Genomic DNA, 21,780 nt, shown 5'->3' with positions numbered 1-21,780 from the left:
GGTCTTCCCAAAGCCACCCATTTATTTGGCTTAAGATTCTACTAATGCTTTTTTCTATGAGCCTGGAGGGACACCCACCTGATACCTATCACTGGACTTCCTTGACACTCATTAAATACCTGCCTCTTGGGAATATGATCTTTTAATGCTTCTAAACTCCTCTGATATTCCATTAACCATTTCAGGTATTTTTCTTATTGCCTAGTGTTAGATTTTCCCTATATTGCCTTTTTTTTTATTTGCATATCAAGTCTTATATCAGGGTTCTTAAACTTGGTATATATCCCTCTTTTATATTTCGGAGGAAGATAGGACCCAGAGAAAAAATGAACACACACATACACACACACATATGTATATATGTATATAGGCATTCATCACTGTATCTCTCATCTATCTTGATTTTCACGGATCTCTAATTGATGTTTAGCATTTCCTTCATTATGAATGAAGACAACAAACACTATTCTGAAAAAAGGAGGTTCACAGGCTTCGCCATTTAGTTAGTGACAATCCCTTCCTTACAAAATAATTTCTAAGCTGTCCTATTTAGCCTCTTTAGCCTCAGATAATTGATAGTTATAGGTATCCTCCTCTTTTTCAGGGTACTTTATCAATAGCAATTATTTTCTTTCTCACCCAAAGAGGTAATTATATATATATATATATATATATATATATATATATATATATATATACACATATATATATGTGTGTGTGTGTGTGTGTGTGTGTGTGCGCACATATATATGTATATAAATATATATTCACATATACCCATATATACATACAAATAAATGTTATGGGCTGCCTTTCCTTGTTCTATATTCTTTCAGGTCAGGGTAATTAGGACCCAATTCATTTCTTTAGTTTAGAAAAAATAATTCTATGGATAATGCATGAAGAATAAAAAATAAGTTAAATTACAAATTTTTGTCCACATTTTCTTTGTACAATAATTGTATCTCTTTCAGATAGCCTTTGATACTGTTTTTAAGTTTGTTTTTCTTTCCAAGCACTAAGAAAATTATAGATATTTGAAGTGTAAAATACTTTTTAATTAGCATCTTTTGTAAATGAAGCCCCAGGGACCTAATAATTATATACTGGATTAATCCCTTTCTTTGTTAAATCAACAGATAAACCAAGGCTGGTTTTGGAAGAAAACACTTTTTTTTAATGAGAATACTTTAAAAATAATTGAACTGAAACTAGTTTCAGAAATGTTTGTCTCATTAAATCAATATTTTTTTCCTAGTACAAGAACACACAAGATTTGAAGTGGACTGGATCTTAGATTTTGATGTTCTTTTTGTTGTTAGAGATTGAAGTACTGACACATTCCTTTTTAAATACCAAGAATCCATGATCTGAAAGTCCCTTTTAATGACTAGACTTTGAGTATTGATGTAAGTATACCATTTTTGTAAAAGAATGTGGAACATTTTGGGCCAGAAAGTAACAATTTTTTTTTAATTAAAGTATATCTTTCTTCTGTGAATCATACTAAGGATAGTTGATTTTGATTTAAGCACAGTTGTTGTTAAGTGATCAACAGAGATAAAGAGTCAAGTTAATTCCTGCTATAGTCCAAGTATCTTATGTCATATCAAAGTTAGAAGAAATTATTAAAGATTGCCAGAAAAGTATGTTCACTATTTTATCCTGTTGTCTAATTAATTTCATGAAAGAAGGAAACATGCCTATATATCTTCTATTATTTGTGCATGATTATGTGTGCACATATATGTATTTGTTTATATGTGTGTATTTGCAAATATGTATATATATGTTTATTTATTACATTGAATTAACGAGCATATAAGAATAAAATGATACAAAGGTACTGTAAAAATGTATTAGAAGAATTGGTTTTTTGGGAAACTAATAAGGCCAAGTATGTAAATGACATTGTCCTTGTCTATTTTTCATAATATTAACATTAAAATAAATGAAACACCAGGATTCATCAGTTTGAGGGTATTTTTTTCAAGTTTCTAGAATGGTACTTGGAAAAAATAACATTGAAGAGGCTTGTAAAGTAAATATTTAATCTGGTTAGTTCCTTAGTAAAAGGGAGTATGTTGAAAGAGGAGCAAAATAAAACTAAGTCAAGAGAAACATAACCAGAAGTAGATCAAGTGAATATATGATGAGAAATAACTAAATTCCAAGTTAGAGAAAAAAATTGAAATTAATTTCATGCAATTAGAGAAGAATGTGTAATTGTATCTGGGTATCAAAAAAAAAGTAATATTGGATAGCCTCTTTTAACTGGTTCTCTTAACTCAATTTCTTGACCATTTTTCTCATCTTTTAATTTTATGGTGACATTTTATTTTCCTGATAGAAGTTAAAGAATATAAGATCCTACTATATTGAATTTGAAAACTGGTACCATTTTATGTCTTTGTCTGAATATTTTCTTTGAATCTGTCTCCTGGTTTTCATCTTAAATGTCTCTGTTTTACCTTGATTTTCTTGGTTGGATCATCTTCATAAGCATAGATTTTCCCAAAGACTCTCTTCCCTTTAAACTCCCAGTGTTCCTATACACATAGTTTCAATTTGTCATCTCTATTCAGAGGTTCCCCAAATATGCATGCAGTACTCCCTCTTTTGAAAATCAATACTACCTGTGTGGTCATTGAGTAACCACCTAACTTCTCAGTTTACTCACCTGAAAAATGACAAGCTTGGATTATATGACCTCTAATTCCTTTTCTAACTATAAATATTGACATTTGTACTCTTGGAACATTAGCTTCCTGCTGCACACATCTACCTTCACATCCATGAATACCACAAACTTAATATGTTCAATTAGAATTCATTATTTTCTCTCTTCAAAGCTGTTCATTCTCTAGACTTATGTTGATGGTGTGACCATTCTCCAAAGTACCCAGGTTTATAACCGGAGTTAATTTCACTTCTTCATTTTCCCTTCACCATCAGATTCCCTCTCTGAACTGTATCCAATTAAGTTTTGCCCTTTTTACTTCTACAATACCTTTACCATGTAATCAATTCTCTCCCCTCACAATGTCAATATCCCATTATTTAGATAATATGATAGCTTCCTAATCAATCTACTTGCTTCATTATCTCCTTTCTTTAACCCTTTCTCCCGCACAGCCAAGTCTGACCATATCAATCCTCTAATCAAAAAACTTGCAGTGACTTACTCCTTTCTGGAGGCTTATATTTTGTCTCTGACATTATATTTTACTGGGGATGATGGCAACTTAGAGCATATCCTGAAGAATGTTACCATTTTGGGGAATTTAAATCAAGCTGTGTGAAAACTGGTTGATGAAAATGGTTAGATTAAGCCAGAGAAGAGACATTAAGTCATAAATCTATTTTTCAAATACTTACAAAGTTTTTGTTTTTTTTTGTGAATGAAGGGAGCTAGATTTCATCTAAGCCTAAAGAAGTACTTTCTAACAATATGGTCCCAATAGAGTTTGGATTTCCCAACACTGAAACAATTGAAGTAGTTATCAGATGAGGACTTGCAGGTAATTATGATGGAGTTTGATCTCTACAATATATTCTGGTGCTGAGAATTTAGTGGAAAATAGTAGATATTATCTTTGTCCTTCAGAGCATGTAATATTTTGGGGGTTCCCTATATTTATTATTTATTGAAATGCTGTGTAGAAAAAGGTCATAGATTGACTTCATTTTGGAAAAAGTAGACTGATAGGCATTATATAGAAATATCAGAGTAAATGAGAAAAATAAGACAAGCCTAAAAATAAAATAGTTCCATGTAAGAATGAAGGAAACTAAAAGACTCAGTGGACATACTCAAATTCAGAGCTGGTAAAAAAAGCAGTAGAACAAAAAAAAAAAAAAAAACCAGTAGAACAAGAAAGCAAAAATTCTACTCTTACACAATAAAGTTAAAGTGATTAGAGAAGATATCAAGACATTTGATCAGCATGAAAACAAGTGCCTTAATAAAGATAGGACTGTATTCCAACCATTTAAATTAAGGAAAACAGAAGAAATAACTATACCTTATATATTTACAATTATTCTCTGTTTTAGGGACAGCTGTTAATAAAACAGGGAAGCATTGCAGTGGGAATCATGGAAACAGAAAGGAAGAATGATTATTTTTGCTGAAAATATTCTTCAGTCTTGAAACTTATACTGAACTGTACTTATAGGATTTCAAAACAACAAAGCTATATTTGATTGATGTGATACTGGCATTATACAGTTCTTTTTATATAAGGTGCAAAAGAAGTAGGTGATAAGATTATAGATTTAGAGCTTTCAAAGAACCTTAAGAAGTCTTCCAATTCATTTATTTTGTTTTACATATGAGAAAACTAAGGCCCTAAAAGGAAGGATTTTTTTTTTTCATTCATTTCAGTAACACCATTTGGGGTTTTCAGGGTCCTTTGAATCACTAATGCTATGCAGAGTCCAGGTCAGGATCTTAGGACTGAAAGACTGGCAAAATAGATGATAATTAAATGAGATACATAGGCAGAAGTTTACAGAGGGTCAGAAAATAAAATCATAGCACTTTAAAGATGGAAGGAAATTTAAAGATGTTCTAGACCAATCTTCCTGAGTTTCATCTTTCTAAGTTCAAATCTAGTTTCAAACACTAATTTTGTGATCCTGGGAAGGTCACTTAAACATGTTTACCTCAGTTTCCTCATTTGCAAAGTGAGTTGGAGAAGGAAATGGCAAACCCATTTAGTATCTTTTCTAAGAAACTCCAAATGGTCAAGGACCTGAGGAGATATATCTGTTAACATCAAAAGAAAAATAAGTTTTTATGGTTGTTGTATATATGTATTCATATATATGTATATTTTGTTTATATGATATATATATGATTTACATATCCTTATTGAATATATTCAGTGTGATTATTTTATTTTGTTTTAATTATCTATTTTACAGCACTGATCTCTTCAAATCCTTCACTTCTTAAGAACAATAATGTACTTTGTCTGAAACATTGGTTGTGTCAACAGATTCTAATGAGATTGATTATAATTTGCCAGAAATGGTGGTCAATACAGTTACTGGGGTGGCCTGACAAAAGTTTTTCTATTTGATAGCCCGGGAATTATGTGCTGTGGGGATGAAGTTCAGGAATCACATAAATTTGGAGAGTCCAGAGACTGAGATTGGTCTACTAGATTCTCTGGATGATTGATCAAGGTGATAAAAACATAACTTATTTTGCTCTTTCAATAGTATTTCTAATTTCTATTGAGAAATTAGATGCTGTATTGGTTAGAATGAAACTCAGTAAGTTAGAATTTACTGAGTCAGAGGGTCAACTGAATAATTTTTTAATGGCCCAGTTGAAGGTAGGAAAAATGGGAGGTAGTGTCAATTCCAAAATGGCTCAACAGTCCTGAAAAGTGAGTTGTTGGATATGAGATTGGGAAAAGAGTAGGAATTGGTGTAAGACTGATTCCACTTACATTGATTCCTTGTATATATATATATTTTTAACTTCATCTCCTATCTTCCCTGAGTAGTAGGACCCTTGGATATCTTGGTAGACTGAACCTCATTGATATTAAAAACACCTACAATGCTTCCCTGGCCTAAAGACCCTAAAGGTGACCCACCCTAAAGAAAGAGGAAAATAGAGGGCTTTTTCTTGATATGATTTATGGATTCTAGACATTAAAATATAAAGTTGATGAGTGGGATACCAATGGCTAGTTCTTTAGCAGCCTTGTCAGGAAATAGTAGGAAAAAAAGAAAATAACATTCTATAGGACCTTTTATTGAAATTAATAACTATGAGTCAAATTATCTAAGCCTGTTTAGTTATGAGCATCTAGTCAAAAGAAGATCTGACTACATTACAATGGGAAAAGCTTATTGGAAGGATCTTAATTTGTCCAAATCATCCTGTAGTGTTAACATGAAGAAGTGCGGCATCCTTGATGATATTACCCATAGGTTAGTAGATTTTAGGAATGTCTTAAGACAAAGGCAGACAAGATATGCTTGTTGTTTTTTGTTGTTCAGTTGTATCTCCTCCTTTGTCTGCAGATGATGTGTGCATGGGAGTTTTCTTGGCAAAGATAGTAAAGTAGTTTGCCCTCTGCAGTGGATTAAGGCAAACAGAAGTAAAGTGACTTGCCCAGGTTCACATAGTTTCTAAGTTTCTAAAACCTAATTTTAACTCAGTTATTCCAGACCTAGTGCTCTATCCACTGAGGCACCTAGCTGTCTCATCAATGTGGACACCATCCTTGAAAAGGTGCTAATCTCTCTCTGTGAGATAACAGCAATGAGTACTTTCCTTTCCTTCTGATACTGGTCACTGGTCTTTCTATGAAGATTTCATTACTTTAAAATGCACTAGTGTCAGGTTTGAGAAAAACTTGGTTAGTTGTAATATTTACTCCTGGATATCTACCTTCTTCAGTTAATTTTCAGTGAGTCTTTTGAGGATAGAGGAGTAGGCAGAATTCTTGTTAACCTGGGCTTTAAGTTATTTGTATGGTTTGAAAATTTCCCCTATGCAAAGGAGAGAGATCAAATAGAGCTGTCCCTTCTTCATATTGTGATTTGGAAAACCTTCAAAATCTTCATACCAAAGAAGAAATTGTATTTTTCTTCCTTTTTGTGTGGGGTATTTACTGTACCTTATAAAATATGTGTTAAGTATTTGATCATAGGCTCTGTGTCATCTGATGAACTTTGTGTATCATCTGTGGTTTGGCAAAATTCCTCCAATATTTTCATTTAATTTCTTATATTGCACTCACATATATTAAAAACCATGATAGAGAAAAGTCCTGACTTGGAAGTAATGGCTATAATCATTTTGTGTCCATTTTAAGGATCCTCACTGATTCTTTGAGAGGCTGAAGTTTAATGGTTAGACTATTAAGGGAACCCCTTGTGGGATCAGAATCAGTGAAAGAACTTTGTCAATGCTACCAATTGCTTTATATATTTAGTGAACTTCAATACTCAGATACATTTTCCACTGAGTGGAATGATTATCTTAATAGACTACTTCCTTATAACTGTTTTACTTTCATTTTGTATGAGTAAAAGACCACTTTTCAAACTTCAGTATTATAGAACTGGGTAAAATCCCACAATATTTGATGTTTTCATTTGGTTTATTACCCGAATTGAGCTTTAGGATTTTTATTTTGTAGTGTTTTGTTTTCCCCAAAACCCAATTTTGGTCTATTGACTCTTGCCTTTGTTAAATGATCTGATTTCATTTTTTTAATTGTTTATTTTTTCATTGTTGTTTTACTTTCTAAATACATGTTATGAAAGTTTTTTTTAACATTCATCCAAATGCCTATGTATATGTCTAAATTACAAAGTTTCCTTCCATCCTCCCTTCCCACCCCCCTCCCCTCAGCAGTGAACATTCAGGTTAATATTGTATTTACACATTTGTGTAAAGCATGTTTGCCGGTTAGCTATTTTTGTTATGAGGAATTAAGATTAAGGGAAAGAAATATATTAGATTTTTTTAAGCGAATGTAGTGTTAGATTCTGAAGGATTTTTTGTTTTGTTTTGTTTTTCTTCCTCTGGATGGGGATAGCATTGCTCATAACCCATCTAATAGGGTTGTCTTAATTTTCTCAACTATTGAGAGCAACTATATATATCAGGATTGACCATCTCACAATGTTGTTGTTAACATGTAGAATGTTCACTTAGTTAATGATCTGATTTCCTTAATGAAGAATTGTATATTCTCAGTTAACTCCAGCTTAACAAAATGATAGCTTTCTCATTCTTAATTCTTTGTGTCAATTAGAGGTACAGTGAGATGGATCATAATAGTGAAGGTATACTATAGTTTTCTGAAACACTACCCAATTTCAGGAAAATGTTTTTCATACCTAATCTACTGTCTTTGGGAGCTTCATGCCTGATCTTGGAAACCTAAAGTTACCTTACTCCTGGGGACAAATGTATAATGTACTCTTCCACCCTCAAAATGGTTTAGTTAAATTATGATGATTAAATGAAGGAGGGGTTAGAATGGGAGAGATAGTGAACTATGATAAGTACAGGGGAAATATAATGACTTTGCACAACCTGGAGGAGGAAGTTAAATAAAAGAAGGGAGAATGTGTTGATCAGGAAGGAGACTATATTCTAAGCATGGGGGAAGAAAAAAGAACAGATGTCAGAGATGGAAATGTGCTTGTGGAATAGTGAGTAAGCCATTGTGCTTGAATCTTAAAGGCCAAAGGGGGGGCGGTACATCAAACCAGACTGTGGAGAGTTTTAAACATAAAATGGAGGAGTTTATATTTGGTATGAAGGGCAAAAAATAAGAAAATAGCAAACAACTACAGAATCTTTGCCAAGAAAGCTATATATGAAGTCATGAAGAGATGGAAATGTGATATGAGAGTGAGGAACCTGGGAGAACAATGAAGTTTCAAAGCAGAGTGACTGGAAGTGTGTTTCTGTCCCTTTGAAATAATAGAGAAAGAGGGGGCAGCTAGGTGGTGCAGTGGATAAAGCACCGGCCTTGGAGTCAGGAGTACCTGGGTTCAAATCCGGTCTCAGACACTTAATAATTACCTAGCTGTGTGGCCTTGGGCAAGCCACTTAACCCTGTCTGCCTTGCAAAAACCTAAAAAAAAATAGAGAAATTAAGAAGGGTGAATGGAGAGGGGTAGATAATGAAATCGGTGAATATATAGAGGTTGACATCATTTATGAAATGTACAAAAAGCAATTTAAGATATGGACTTTGTGAATCAGACTAGGGCTGGGTATAGCTTTGGGAGTTCTCAGCATAAAGAAGGACTTAAACCCATGATAACTAAAGAAGTCATTGTGAATGCAGAGAGATAAAAAGGGAGTGATTATAATAGAGTCTTGCCCCTCCATAGTTAGGGGGAACAATATAGATGACGAATCAGTGAAGAAGACTGAGTAATTAGACAGAATTAGAAGAGTACAATATAATAGAGAATAGGAAAGGAGAGCTCATCCAGGAGGAGAGAGGTCAAGAAGGATGAGGACAGAAGAAACTATGAGATTTGTAAATTAGGAGATTATTAGTAACTTTAAAGAGAAAACAGTCTGACTAAAAAAGAATAAAGACAAAGCATCCAGGTGGCACAGTGGATAATGCACTAGTTTACAGGAGAACAAGGAGTTCAAATCTATGTTAAATCACTAACTGGGGTAATCTCCTTAACCCTGATTGCCTTAAAAAAGGGAAACAGAATGAAGGAACTTCACAGAATTTGTAGTAAAGAACGAATAGATAGGGAGAGATGGATGATTAGAGGAGGGATTATAATAGGAGTACTCTACTGGAGAAGATGGGAAAGGAGGGGATCAGGGATATATGTAGAAGAGCTAATCATGTGAGGAGAGGAGGAACTTCTTCCTCACAGAACAGAATGAAGGGGGGGGGGGAAGTGGAGAAATGATGGTAAAGGCTTGTGAGATGAAGGATAAGGAAAAGGGGAGCAGAAGAAACTCTTGTTGAATGTATTGATTTATTTTGACTATTGCCAACAAAATACAAAGAGAATTCTCAACTGAGAGAGAAGGGGAGTTCTTGGAGGCTGGAAGAAAAAAGAATTTAAAACATCAATTTTGAAGAGTGGGATAAATATTTAATTAGGGAAAAGGAAAACAAATGGCTTTATAAAATGGAGGTCCAGTTGAGATTATATAAGAACCACAGATACAGTTGTAATACCTGATCAAGATCATTGAGATATTTAACTTTAGTTTTGTTCAATGGCATGTTGAGGCAAAGTGGAGGGGAGGAATAATGAGGCTAAATGTCTTTATATTCTGTACTCACATTTAGGTATATTACATATTTTAACTACAGCAGTATTTTAATTTAGAAATCTATGGAACTAGCATTGCTCATTCTGATTTTTTGTTCTCTTTTTATTATGAAACATTGGCAGAATTCAGAAAATATCGATGAATAACTACACAATGCTCACTGAGTTCATCCTCCTGGGGCTGACAGATGACCCACTGTTCCTGGTTCTCATTTTCATTTTTCTGTTTCTCACTTATATATTGAGTATAAGTGGCAACATTACTATCATCATCCTCTCCTTGCTGGATTCTCGTCTTAAGACTCCAATGTATTTCTTTCTGCGCAATTTCTCATTCTTGGAAATCTTATTCACTACTGTATGTATTCCAAGATTCCTGGTCAGCATCATAAGCAATGATAAAACCATTTCTTACATGGGCTGCTTGGCCCAGCTTTTTTTTTTCATTTTCTTGGGTGTGACTGAATTTTATCTTCTGGCTGCCATGTCCTATGATCGTTATGTTGCCATTTGCAAACCCCTACATTACACAACCATCATGAGCAAACGAGTTTGTTATCAGCTTGTACTCAGTTCTTGGATAACAAGTTTCCTACTTATCTTTCCCCCTGTGATCATGGGACTTCAATTGGAATTCTGTGCTTCCAATGTTATTGATCATTTCATCTGTGATTCCTCTCCAATCCTGCAGATTTCTTGCTCAGATACACGTTTTCTAGAGTTGATGTCTTTTACCTTAGCTGTAGTGACACTAATGGTTACATTAATGTCAGTGATTCTTTCCTACACATACATCATTAGGACAGTTCTAAAATTTCCCTCTGCCCAACAGAGGACAAAGGCCTTTTCAACTTGTTCTTCTCACATGATTGTTGTGTCCATTTCTTATGGTAGTTGCATTTTCATGTACATTAAGCCCTCAGCACATGAAAGAGTGGCTTTAAGCAAAGGAATAGCTGTCCTCAATACTTCAGTTGCCCCTTTGCTGAATCCCTTCATTTATACCCTAAGGAACCAGCAGGTAAAGCAAGCCTTCAAAGATATGATCCAAAAGACTATGTTTGCTACCAAAAAAGTATGAGTATCTTTTTAGTAGCTAGAATCATGAAGAAAAAAGTTGAATTTAAAAAAATCAAGATAATTTCTTGGCATTTATTTTACTGAATAATTTCATATTATTTTAACCACTTCTTTCAGTTCAAAAGCCTCTTCAGTACACTGTGTTAAAGTCACAATTTTTAATACCATGAAAGCTAACAAGCCTATTCTTATAAGGAATTGAAATTTTATTTCTTTCATAAGACACTCTAGATGAAGAAAATGGTAATTTTAATTATAATACATATATTTATATATTTAATTATATGTATATGTGTATTTGTAAAAATATAGTACCTATGTAATACTTATATAGCATTCAATTTCTAAAAAATTAATTATAATTAAAATAAATTATATTAAATATTACTCAAATATAATATTGAAATTGCCACAACCTTTTTTGTGAATGCCATTTGAAGAAAATGTAATTTCAGGGCAGGATCAAGATTATGGAGTACCCAACAGAATTCTCCCAGCATTCACATCCACATAACTTTAAAACTCCTCAAGTCAAATTTTAGAGGAGTGACAAATCCAACAAGATGTCAGAATGAGAAATTTTAATAGAATATTTAACATCAGGGGAAGTCTGTTTCACCAGGGTGACACAATGGAGATAGGAGTGCAGTGTCTCAGAGGCAATATGCAAGTGACAGGAGTAGGAATAGCACCTTCAGGACCTCTCTGGAATGAAGTTGAAAGGAAATTGGACACCTGGTTAGAAAAAGATTGCAGGCAACCTATTGTGGAAACTTACAATTGGTGATTATTGAAAACTCTACTGTAAAAAGTAGTTCTGAGTCATAGTTTTAGGGCAGAGGATAAAGCTTGTGTTTAGTCACAAAGGAACAGTGAACCTGATTGCAATTCCAAGGTAGAGTACTAGCAACTATGGATAGAAGCGAGCAGGGTCAAAAGGAGCATTAGTGTTTGTGTCTGTATGGAAATAGGGACCTGAAAGGAAGATTGAGATCCCTCACTATTTTACTTTTACTGTCTATGTCTCCTTGAAATTCATTCAGCAAACCATTGATCTAATAAATGAAACTGAGTTGCTTTTATAAAAAAAAATAAAATACATAAAATTTGATTTAAAAAAAGAAAGAACATCAAATTATAAGTATCATCAAATTATAAGAAAGTAACATCGAATTATAAGAAAAGCGTGAAGACCACTAAGGAGACTGAAATTGAAGATGATGTTGAGCTATTTGGTCCAACTGAAAGACAATAAATTTGATCATCTGAGTAAAATGATGAATATTTACAAAATACAAACTTCCCAGATAAATTGAAGAGTTAATGAAATACTTAAATAACCACATTTCAGAAAAAAAAACTAATGAAAGGAAAGATCAAAAAACTTCTTAAGAAAAATTTTGCAAATTCAGATGGAATTGCAAGTTAATTCTTCTGAACATTTAAGGTACAATTAATTCCAATTCTATGTCTACAATTTTTAAAAGTAGGAGTAATTCTGCCAAATTTTTCTTATGAAAGCAAAATGATACTGATACCTAAACCAGAAGAGCAACATAAAAAAAGAAAATTACAGACCAACCTCCCTACTGAACATTGATGTAAAAAATTTTTTAATAAAACTTTAGTGAAGTAATGGCAAATTATCACTAGGGTAATATGCCATGATCAAGTAGGATTTATTAGTAAAACAATTATCATAGTTGAACATATCAATAAAAAAACCAAAAGAAATCATATGATTATGTTTATAGATGCTGAAAAATCTTTTGACAAAATACATCATCATTCCTATCAAAAGCAGTAGAGAATGGGGGAACAAATGAAGTTTTCCTTAAAATAGTGAGCAATATCTATGTAAAATCATCTGCAAACATTTTATGTAATGGAAATAAACTCAAAGTACTTCTTTTTTAAAATTTATTATTTATTTTTTCATCCATATGACCATGTATATTTTTAAGTTACAAAATTTCCTTTCACTCTCCCTTCCCACCTCCCTCCCCTCAGCAGATATATATGTGTGTGTGTATGTGTGTGTGCGTGTGTGTGTGTGTGTATTATATCTATATTATATATGTATATATAAATAATGTGTGTATATTAACCTGACTGTTCACTGCAGACAGTTAGATCTGTAACAGATATATATATATATATATATATATGAACATGTTTACAGATTAGTTGTTTTCCAAATGACGAATTAGGATTAAGGGAAAGAGATCCATTAGAGATAATGTTTTATAACTTGTTCATCAGATTCTGAAGAAGTTTTTTTTGTATTTTTTTTGTTTTGTTTTTCTTCCTCTGAATGGGGATAACATTGTCCATAACCTGGCTAATATGGTTGTCCTAGTTCTCTGAACTGCTGAGAGGAGCTGCTTCCATCAAGGTTGATCATCTCACAATGCTGTGTTAATGTAAACATTGTTCTCTTGGCTATGCTCCGTTGCTCAGCATCAGATGCTTTAAGTCATTCCATGCTTCTCTAAAGTCCAACCATTTATGGTTTCTTATAGAACAATAATATTTCATAGTATTGAACAAGAAGTATTTCTAAAAAGATCAGGTTGAAACAAGGATGACCATTATCAAAAATACTATTCAATATAATGTTAGTAATGCTACCAATAGTAATAAGAGAAGAATAAGAAATTGAAGTGATTTAGAATTTGCAAGGAGAAAGGAAAATTTTTACTCTTTTCAAGATGATAGTTTGAGAAACCAAGAAAATCCACTTAAAAGCTACTTGAAACTATTAATTTCAGCAGAAAAGCAGGATATAAATTAAATCACATAAACCATCAGCATTTCTATAAATGAAGAGCAAAGTCCAAGGACAAAAGATAGAAAGCAAAATTCTATTTAAAGCAACCATAGAGAGCTTAAAATAACTAGGAATCTGCCTCCCAAGACAAATGCTGAAACTATAGGAACATTATTTAAAAAATACTTTTCACACAAATGAATCAACTTTAAAAAATTGAAAAACATCAATTGTTCATGGCGAGGTAAAGCTAAAACAATAAAAATGACAATTCTACCTCAATGTTACCAAAATTCATCTGGAGCAAGAAAAGGTCAAGACTATCAAGGGCATTGATGAAAAGAAATACAAAGGAAGGTGCCCCAGCTGTACCAAATCTAAAACTATAGTATAAAGTGGCTATTAAAGACCAAGGACTATTAGCTTTAATTTTTTTAAAAAGTGTCTTATTATGTAATTCTTCTGTGTCTCATACTATATGTTTCTTCTTTAAAGATATGATTTCTTTCTCATAACATTCAACTTAGATCAATGCATACTATGGGAATGATGTAAAGACTAGCAAACTGCCTTCTGTGGGGGGGGTAGGGAAGCAAGATTGGGGGAAAAATTGTAAAACTCAAAATAAATAAAACCTTTCTTTTAAAAACTGCCTGGGACCAGTTAAGAAATACAGAAATAAAGCAGTGAAGTAGAATAAGTACAAAAGGTGGAGCAATAAATAACTATAGTAATCTATTGTTTGACAAATGAAGAGACATTAACTTCTGGAAAAATCTCACTATTTCACAAAGAAACTGTTTTTACAACTGGAAAATAGAATGGTCAAAACTAGGCATAGACTCACATCTCACACATTATGCCAAAATGGATACAGGATTTAGACGAGAAAGGATGATACCACAGACAATTAATAGATCACAAAAAGGTTGAAAAAAATTGACAAAAATATGAAGTATATTTTAGTAAAAGCAAATGACCTATAAAATAGATCCATGAGAGATAAACTCTGAATCATCAGACTACCAGAAAGCCTAGATCACAAAAATAATCTAGCAAACATCATGCAGGAAATTATTAGGGAAAACTGTTCAAATCTACTAGAGCAAGAAGACAATATAACCATTGAAAGAATACACAGAACCCCTCCAGAAGGAGACTCCAGGATAAAACATCCAAGGACTGTTATGATCAAATTGCAAAGCTCTCAAATAAAGGAGAAAATACTGCAAGTAACAAAAAGTAAACTATTTAAAAGCAAAAGAGACACATTCAGACTCACACAGGCTCTATCAGCCTCAACATTAAAGGAATGGAGATGCTGGAATACCATATATATCAGTGGGCAAAGGACATGGGGATTACAAACAAGAATTTACTCCCCTACAAAATTTAAGATATACTGTTGGGGTAAAAAAAAATGGATATTGAACAAAATAGAGGACATCCAGAATTTCCTGACAGGAAGACCTGTATTGAACAGAGAACTCAAATGCCAAATACATGACTCAAGAGATGCATAAAAAAAGTGAAAAGGGGAAGTAAAAAACAAAACAAAACAAAATGTTAGTCAAGACCATCAAATTGTATACAAACAAAAAAGGAAGATACAATACTTCTAACTCTTGAGAATTTTGCTTCTCTTCGGATAATTAAAGATTTGAATATAATTGAAGAGTTTGGACTTAGAGCATATTGGAATGCTTGGGTCTTTTCTCTCCTTTGAAGCAGCCCAAGAGGACCTCACTTTGATTGAGACAAAAATCTCTGATGAAAAGCAGGGGTGTTAATTCTAAACATAAGTATCCTTTGACCTGCCTTAATTCTGTACTGACATAGCTTAGCAAACTTTCTACTGAGGGCATCATAACTTGAGTGGTCCTGAGTCAATGTCTTCCATAACTCATAATTATTTGTAAAGTTCTCAAGTGTGACCTTCAAAGCTTCCTAGTTCTTAGAAGCCCAGGAGATTCTTCTAGTTAATTGCAGAGGGTTGGACTTAATCCTTACTTTATTTAACAAGGGGTAAATACCCTGAGGGGGGGGGAATGTGAGAGAAAGTATGCTTGGGGGAAAGCATATAAATAGTAGATAAAATGATTTGGTTTTGTATGATTCTTTGGGTCATGAGGATTGTTTGTCCTCTGGAAGGTACTTGAAAAGGGTGTAAGGTAAAAAATGCTTATAATGTGATGTAATTTAGCACTCTTGAAGGATAAACTTCTAATGATACAGAAGAGGGGAGGGTATTTAGTGACTTTGAGACAATGCAGCTTATCAAACAATCAAACAATCAAAAAATAGATCTTTAATGGTACTTTGATAACACTTTGAGGTTGTCCAGCAATCAATAAAAAAACTGTGATTGATGATACCTGAGTAATAGAACTTGAGTGATAAATATCACAAGATTTGTAATTTTAGATGGAAAGGGAGGGTGTGAACACTGATTAAATTCTAATTTCTAAAATTCTAAAACCTAAATTCTAATAAGATACATTCCTACTTGGTTTTAAAAATCTAACCTACTCCACAGGGAAGGTGGGAATGGGGGAAGAGAAAGATAAGGAAATAAGGGACTAATAAAAGGGAAAGCAAAATTATAAGTGAAAATAAAGTGAAAGTTAAATTTTAAAAGTAAAGCTAAAGGGTAAGAGGAGTAAAATGTTTGTGAGCAGGAATAAGAGGAAAAGAAAGAGAAAAATATAAATGGTAAAAGATAGCATGGAGAGAAATCTTAACTGAAAATGTGAATGGGATGAACTGTGCCATAAAATGGAAATGGATAGCAGAATGGATTAAAAACCAGAATCCTCCAATATGTTTTTTACAAGAAACACATTTGAGGGAGGCTAGGTGGCACAGTGGATAGAGCACTGGTCCTGGAATCAGAAGTACCTGAGTTCAAATCTGGCCTCAGGCACTTTAATAATTGCCTAGCTGTGTGGCCTTGGGCAAGCCACTTAACCCCATTGTCTTGCAAAAAAACAAACCAAAAAAACCTGAAAAAGAAACACATTTGAAGCAGAGAGTTATACAGAGGGTAGAGGTAAAAGGATGGAGCAAAATATATTATGCATCAGTCAAACCAAAAAAAGGCAGGGTTAGTGATCCTCACCTCAGATAAAGTAAAAATGAAAAATGAATCTCATTAAATGGGATAAGAAAGAAAAATACATCTTAATAGGCACCATAGTCATTGATATTATATCATTACTAAACCTGCATGAACCTAATGGCATGGCATCCAAATTCCTAGCGGAAAAGAAGAATGAATTACAAGGAAGCCAATCAGCAAAATTTTAATAATGGGGGACCTTAACCTCCCTATCTCAGAAATAGATAATCTAATCACAAAATTAACTTGAAGAAAATTAAGAAGGTGATGGAAATATTAGAAAGCTTAGATACGATAGACCTCTGGAGAAAACTGAATGAGGATAGAATAGGATATACCTTTTACTCAGAAATACATGACACCTATACCAAAATTTACCATGTACTAGGGCATAAAAAGCATAATAAAATGCAGAAAAGAAAAATAATAAATGTACACTTCTCAGACCATAATATAATAAAAAAAATCACACTTAATAAAGGGTCATGGAAAGATAAACCAAAAACTAATTGGGAACTAAATAATTTAAGTTTAAATAGTGGGAACATCAACAGCAAAGAATAGAAATAATCAATAATTATGTCCAAAAAATACTAATGAGATAGCATACAAAAAATTTATAGGATGCAGCTAATGCAGCTTTAAGGGCAAACTTTATATCTCTATAACTATATGAATAAAATAAAGGAGGAAATAAATGAGTTGGGTATGCAACTAAAAAAGCTAGAAAAAAGAACAAATTAAATTTGACCAACTGAACAACAAATTAGGAAATATGAAAATCAAGGGAAAGATTAATAAAATTGAAAGCAAGATAGCTATTGACTTAATAAATAAGACTAAGAGTTGGTTTTATGAAATAATCAATATAATAGATAAAAATTGATTTAAAAAAAATAACTAAATTACCATTATCAAAAATCAAAAGGTTGAACTAATCATCAATGAGGAGGAGCTTAAAGAGATAATTCAGAACTACTTTGCTGAATTGTATGCCAATAAATTTGATAACCTGAATGAAATGAATAAATATTTACAAAAATGTAAACTGCACAGATTAACAGAAGAAATAAAAATACTTAAATGATCCCATTACAGAAAAAGAAATTGAAGAAATCATCAATAAGCTCTCTAAGAAAAAGTCTCCAGTCCAGATGGATTTAAAAGTGAATTCCCTGGGGCAGCTAGGTGGCCCAGTGGATAGATCACCAGCCCTGGAGTCAGGAGGACCTGAGCTAAAATCTGGCCTCAGACACTTAATAATTACCTAGCTGTATAAAAGAAAAAAGGAAAAGTGAATTCCACCAAACATTTAAGGAACAATTATTTCCTATTCTACAAAAATTATTTTAAAAAATAAGAGAAAAGATCTGTCAAATTCCTTTTATGACATCAATATGGTGCTGATATCTAACTAGGAAGAACCAAAACAAACATAGAAAATTATACACCAATCCCCCTAATGAATATTAAGGTAAAAATCATTTTTTTAGGGTTTTTTGGCAAGGCAAATGGGGTTAAGTGGCTTGCCCAAGGCCACACAGCTAGGTAATTATTAAATGTCTGAGACCGGATTTGAACCCAGGTACTCCTGACTCCAGGACCAGTTCTTTATCCACTGCACCACCTAGCCACCCCAAGGCAAAAATCTTAAAGAAAATTTTAGCAATAAGACTACAACAAGTTATTACTCGTATAATACAGAATGAACACATAGGATTTATAACAGTTAAGCAATATTTCAATATTAGAAAAACTCATCATAATTGAACATACCAATAGCAAAACCAACAGAAATCATATGACTATCTCAACAGATGCAAAAAAAACTTTTGATAAAAAATCAACATCCATTTTTATTGAAAAACACTAAAAAGCTTAGGAATAAATGGAGTTTTCCTTAAAATAAGTTGTAGCAATCCAAAACCATCAACAAATATTATATGCAATGGGGATAGACTTGGAGCATTTCCATTAAGATTAGGGGCGAAACAAGGATGCCCATTACCATCATTACTATTCAATATAGTATTAGAAATTCTACTGTATCAATAAGAGAAGAAAAAGAAATTGAAGGAATTGAATTGTCAACGAAGAAGTAAAGCTTTGATTCCTTGCAGATGACATGATGGTACACTTCGACAACATGAGAAAATCACATGAAAATTCCTTACATTAACTAACAAATTCAGCAAAATTTCATGACATAAAATAAAACCACTAAAATCATCAGCATTTCTATATATGAACAATAAAGCCCAAGAACAAGATATAGACAGAACAATACCATTTAAAATAACTACAGACAACAGTAAATACATGGGATTCTACTTCCTAAGACAAACCTAGAAACTGTATGAAGACAATTATAAAGCACTTTTCATCGAAATAAAGTCATATCTAAATGAGTGGGAAATTGTCAGTTGTGCATGGTTAGATTGAGCTAACATTTTAAAACTGATGATTCTACCCAAATAAAATGACTTATTTAGTGTCAGACCAATCAAACTATTAAACAGTTATTTTACTGAGATAGAAAATATAGTAACAAAATTCATCTGGAGCAAGAAAAGATCAAGAATAGAAAAGCAACTGATAAAAAAAAATGTAAAGGAAGGTAGCCTAGCTCTAAAAGATCTAAAACTATACATTTATGAAAAGTGTCTGGTACTGGTTAAGAAATAGAATAATAGGATGAAGAACTGGCAGAAAGAAGTCAGGCATTGTGTTAAGTACTCTTGCCTTTCCCTCAGAACTACCATGAACCAAGACTCTTAACAGAATTTAGGATCCAAAAATCCCAGAGAACATAAGAGAAGAATATTTACCAAAACGTTCGTTCCCTGGGGAGCCTTGGGAACGTCTGGGGCAGATAGGAGAGAGCCAGCTCAGGAGTGGAAGGAAGATGCCTGAGGACTAACCTCAGAACAACTGCAGAAGCTTTTGCTGTGTCTGGAGTGGTCAGGAGAGCTCCAACATTGAAGTGTTTACTGTGTGAGTTAGAACTCCAGCATGGTGCTAGATATCAATCCTGTCAACTCTGCTGGTCCAGAAGACCAGGACCATGAGCCACCAGGATTTCAGAGAAGTCCCCATAACTCCATTTGAGTTTCCTCCACCAGCATTCCTTTGGGAGAAAGTGACTATTACCTGAACAAATACAATAGTAGACCCTCCCCACCTCACAGGCTCAGGTGTGGGAGCAAATCTCCTACAGTGTTGATTGAGGATTAAGTACATTAACTATCTAGCCAGAGGGCACAGCCCACATTGTCTGAGGATGACCTGAACACTGCTGCCCAATCACAGCCACTTCCCCAGGCCTAGGGAGTGGGCCACTAATCAGGGTCATAGACTTTCCAAATAAAATGTATAGCATCCCATAATGGCCAACTCACTTGGAGTTACTAAGTCCAGTGAGCAAAGCCTCTAAGGATTCGTACACCAAAGGCCTGTGAACCATCCTTTCCCCAATACAAGATACCATGAAAACAAAGAAAGCCCAGGATCAATTGAAAGTTGTCTCAAAAACAAGGATCCTGACTCAATGAGAACTAGAACTACAGAGGAGAATACGAATTGGTCCAGCCCAGAAAAACTTCTTATAAGAGATCAGGAAGGAGTTTAAAAATCAATTGGAAAAATTGAGAAAAGAAACGCAAGAGAAAATTATCACTTTGCAAGAGAAAATTTTCATCTTGCAAATGAAAATACAATTAGACAAATGCAAAAATAAAATAATTGCCTCAAAACCACAATTGGGCAAATGAAAAACTGCTTCAAAAATAGAATTGTTCAATTTTAAAAGGAGTTGCAAAAGTTAAATGAAGAAAATTCTGCTCTTAAGAAAAAAAGACCAGAATTTGGTGCAACTAATGACTTCATGAGACAACAAGAATCGGTTAGACAAAACTAAAGGAATGAAAAAATGGAAGAAAATATAAAATGTCTCATTGGAAAGGCAACTGACCTGGAGAATAGATCCAGAAGAGACAACTTACGAAACATTGGTCTTCCTGAGAACATTGAGGACAAAAAAAAAAACCGCGGACTCCATACTTTAGAATATAGTGAAAGAGAATTATACTGATATCATGAATCAAGTGGGAAAAATAGTTGTTGAAATAATGCATTGAACCCCTTCTGGAAGGAAATTACAGAATGAAAACACCAATGAATATTGCAGCCAAACTCCAGAACTATCAGACAAAAGAGAAAATCCTGCAAGCAGCCAAAAAGAAATACATTAAATATTAGGTAACCACAGTAAGAATTTCATTGGATGAATGAACGATGGATAAATCAGCATTAAGAGATTGTAGGGTCTGGAATTTGAATTTCTGAAGAGAAAGGGAACTTGGAATGCAGCCAGTAATTCACTGTCCTGCAAAACTGAGCCTTCTCTTCCAGGAGAAAAAAAAATGAACATTTAAGAAAATAGGAGAGTTCCAACTTTTCCTGATGAAAAAACCAGAACTAAATAGAACATTTGGACTTCAAACAGGAGACTCAAGAGACAAATGAAAAAGGAACAAAAAGAAAAGAAAGCTATTATCCAATAGGAAACTGGCTATATCCCCAGCTGGGGGAAAAAGTCTCGTAAGAAAGAATATACTTAGCCAGAAGTAATGTACATGTATGACCTGTTCGTGGCTGGGAAAGAATGATTTAAAAATAAAATTTTCTTAAAATGGGGGACATTAAAGATCTGGGAGGATTGAGGAGATTAAATGGGGTAAATTACATCACAGCTGCAAAAATAGATCTCTTTAAAAATGCTAAGGAAGGAAACTATATCCTCCTAAAGGGTACTATAGAGAATGAAGCAATTTATGTACTAAATATGTATGCACCAGGTGGTATAGCATTCAAATTCTTAGAGAAGCTTAAGGAATTGCAGGAAGAGATAGGCAGCAAAACTCTACTGGTGGGAGATGTCAAGTTCCCTGTCTCAGAATTAAGCCACAAATTATGCTAGAAGGAAGTAAAATAGGTAAAAAGAATATTA

General features: G+C 33.4%; 1 protein-coding gene across 1 annotated transcript; it reads left to right on the top strand.

Annotated features, from left to right (window-relative positions):
* The first annotated feature begins 9,943 nt into the window (after window positions 1–9,943).
* LOC141511656 (olfactory receptor 6C6-like) lies at window positions 9,944–10,885 on the top strand. Its single transcript, XM_074220768.1, has one exon. The coding sequence runs from the start codon at window positions 9,944–9,946 to the stop codon at window positions 10,883–10,885; it is 942 nt and encodes a 313-aa protein (XP_074076869.1).
* Window positions 10,886–21,780: the final 10,895 nt, after the last annotated feature.

The sequence above is a fragment of the Macrotis lagotis genome, chromosome 2 (genome assembly GCF_037893015.1).
Source record: "Macrotis lagotis isolate mMagLag1 chromosome 2, bilby.v1.9.chrom.fasta, whole genome shotgun sequence".
NCBI classification, from domain to species: domain Eukaryota; kingdom Metazoa; phylum Chordata; class Mammalia; order Peramelemorphia; family Peramelidae; genus Macrotis; species Macrotis lagotis.
Note: the sequence above shows the minus strand (reverse complement) of the source record. Positions and strands in the feature narration are given on the sequence as shown.

Bases quoted from the DNA above. Each gene is read 5' to 3' on its own strand.
- LOC141511656 (XM_074220768.1), top strand. From the start codon at position 9,944: ATGAATAACTACACAATGCTCACTGAGTTCATCCTCCTGGGGCTGACA.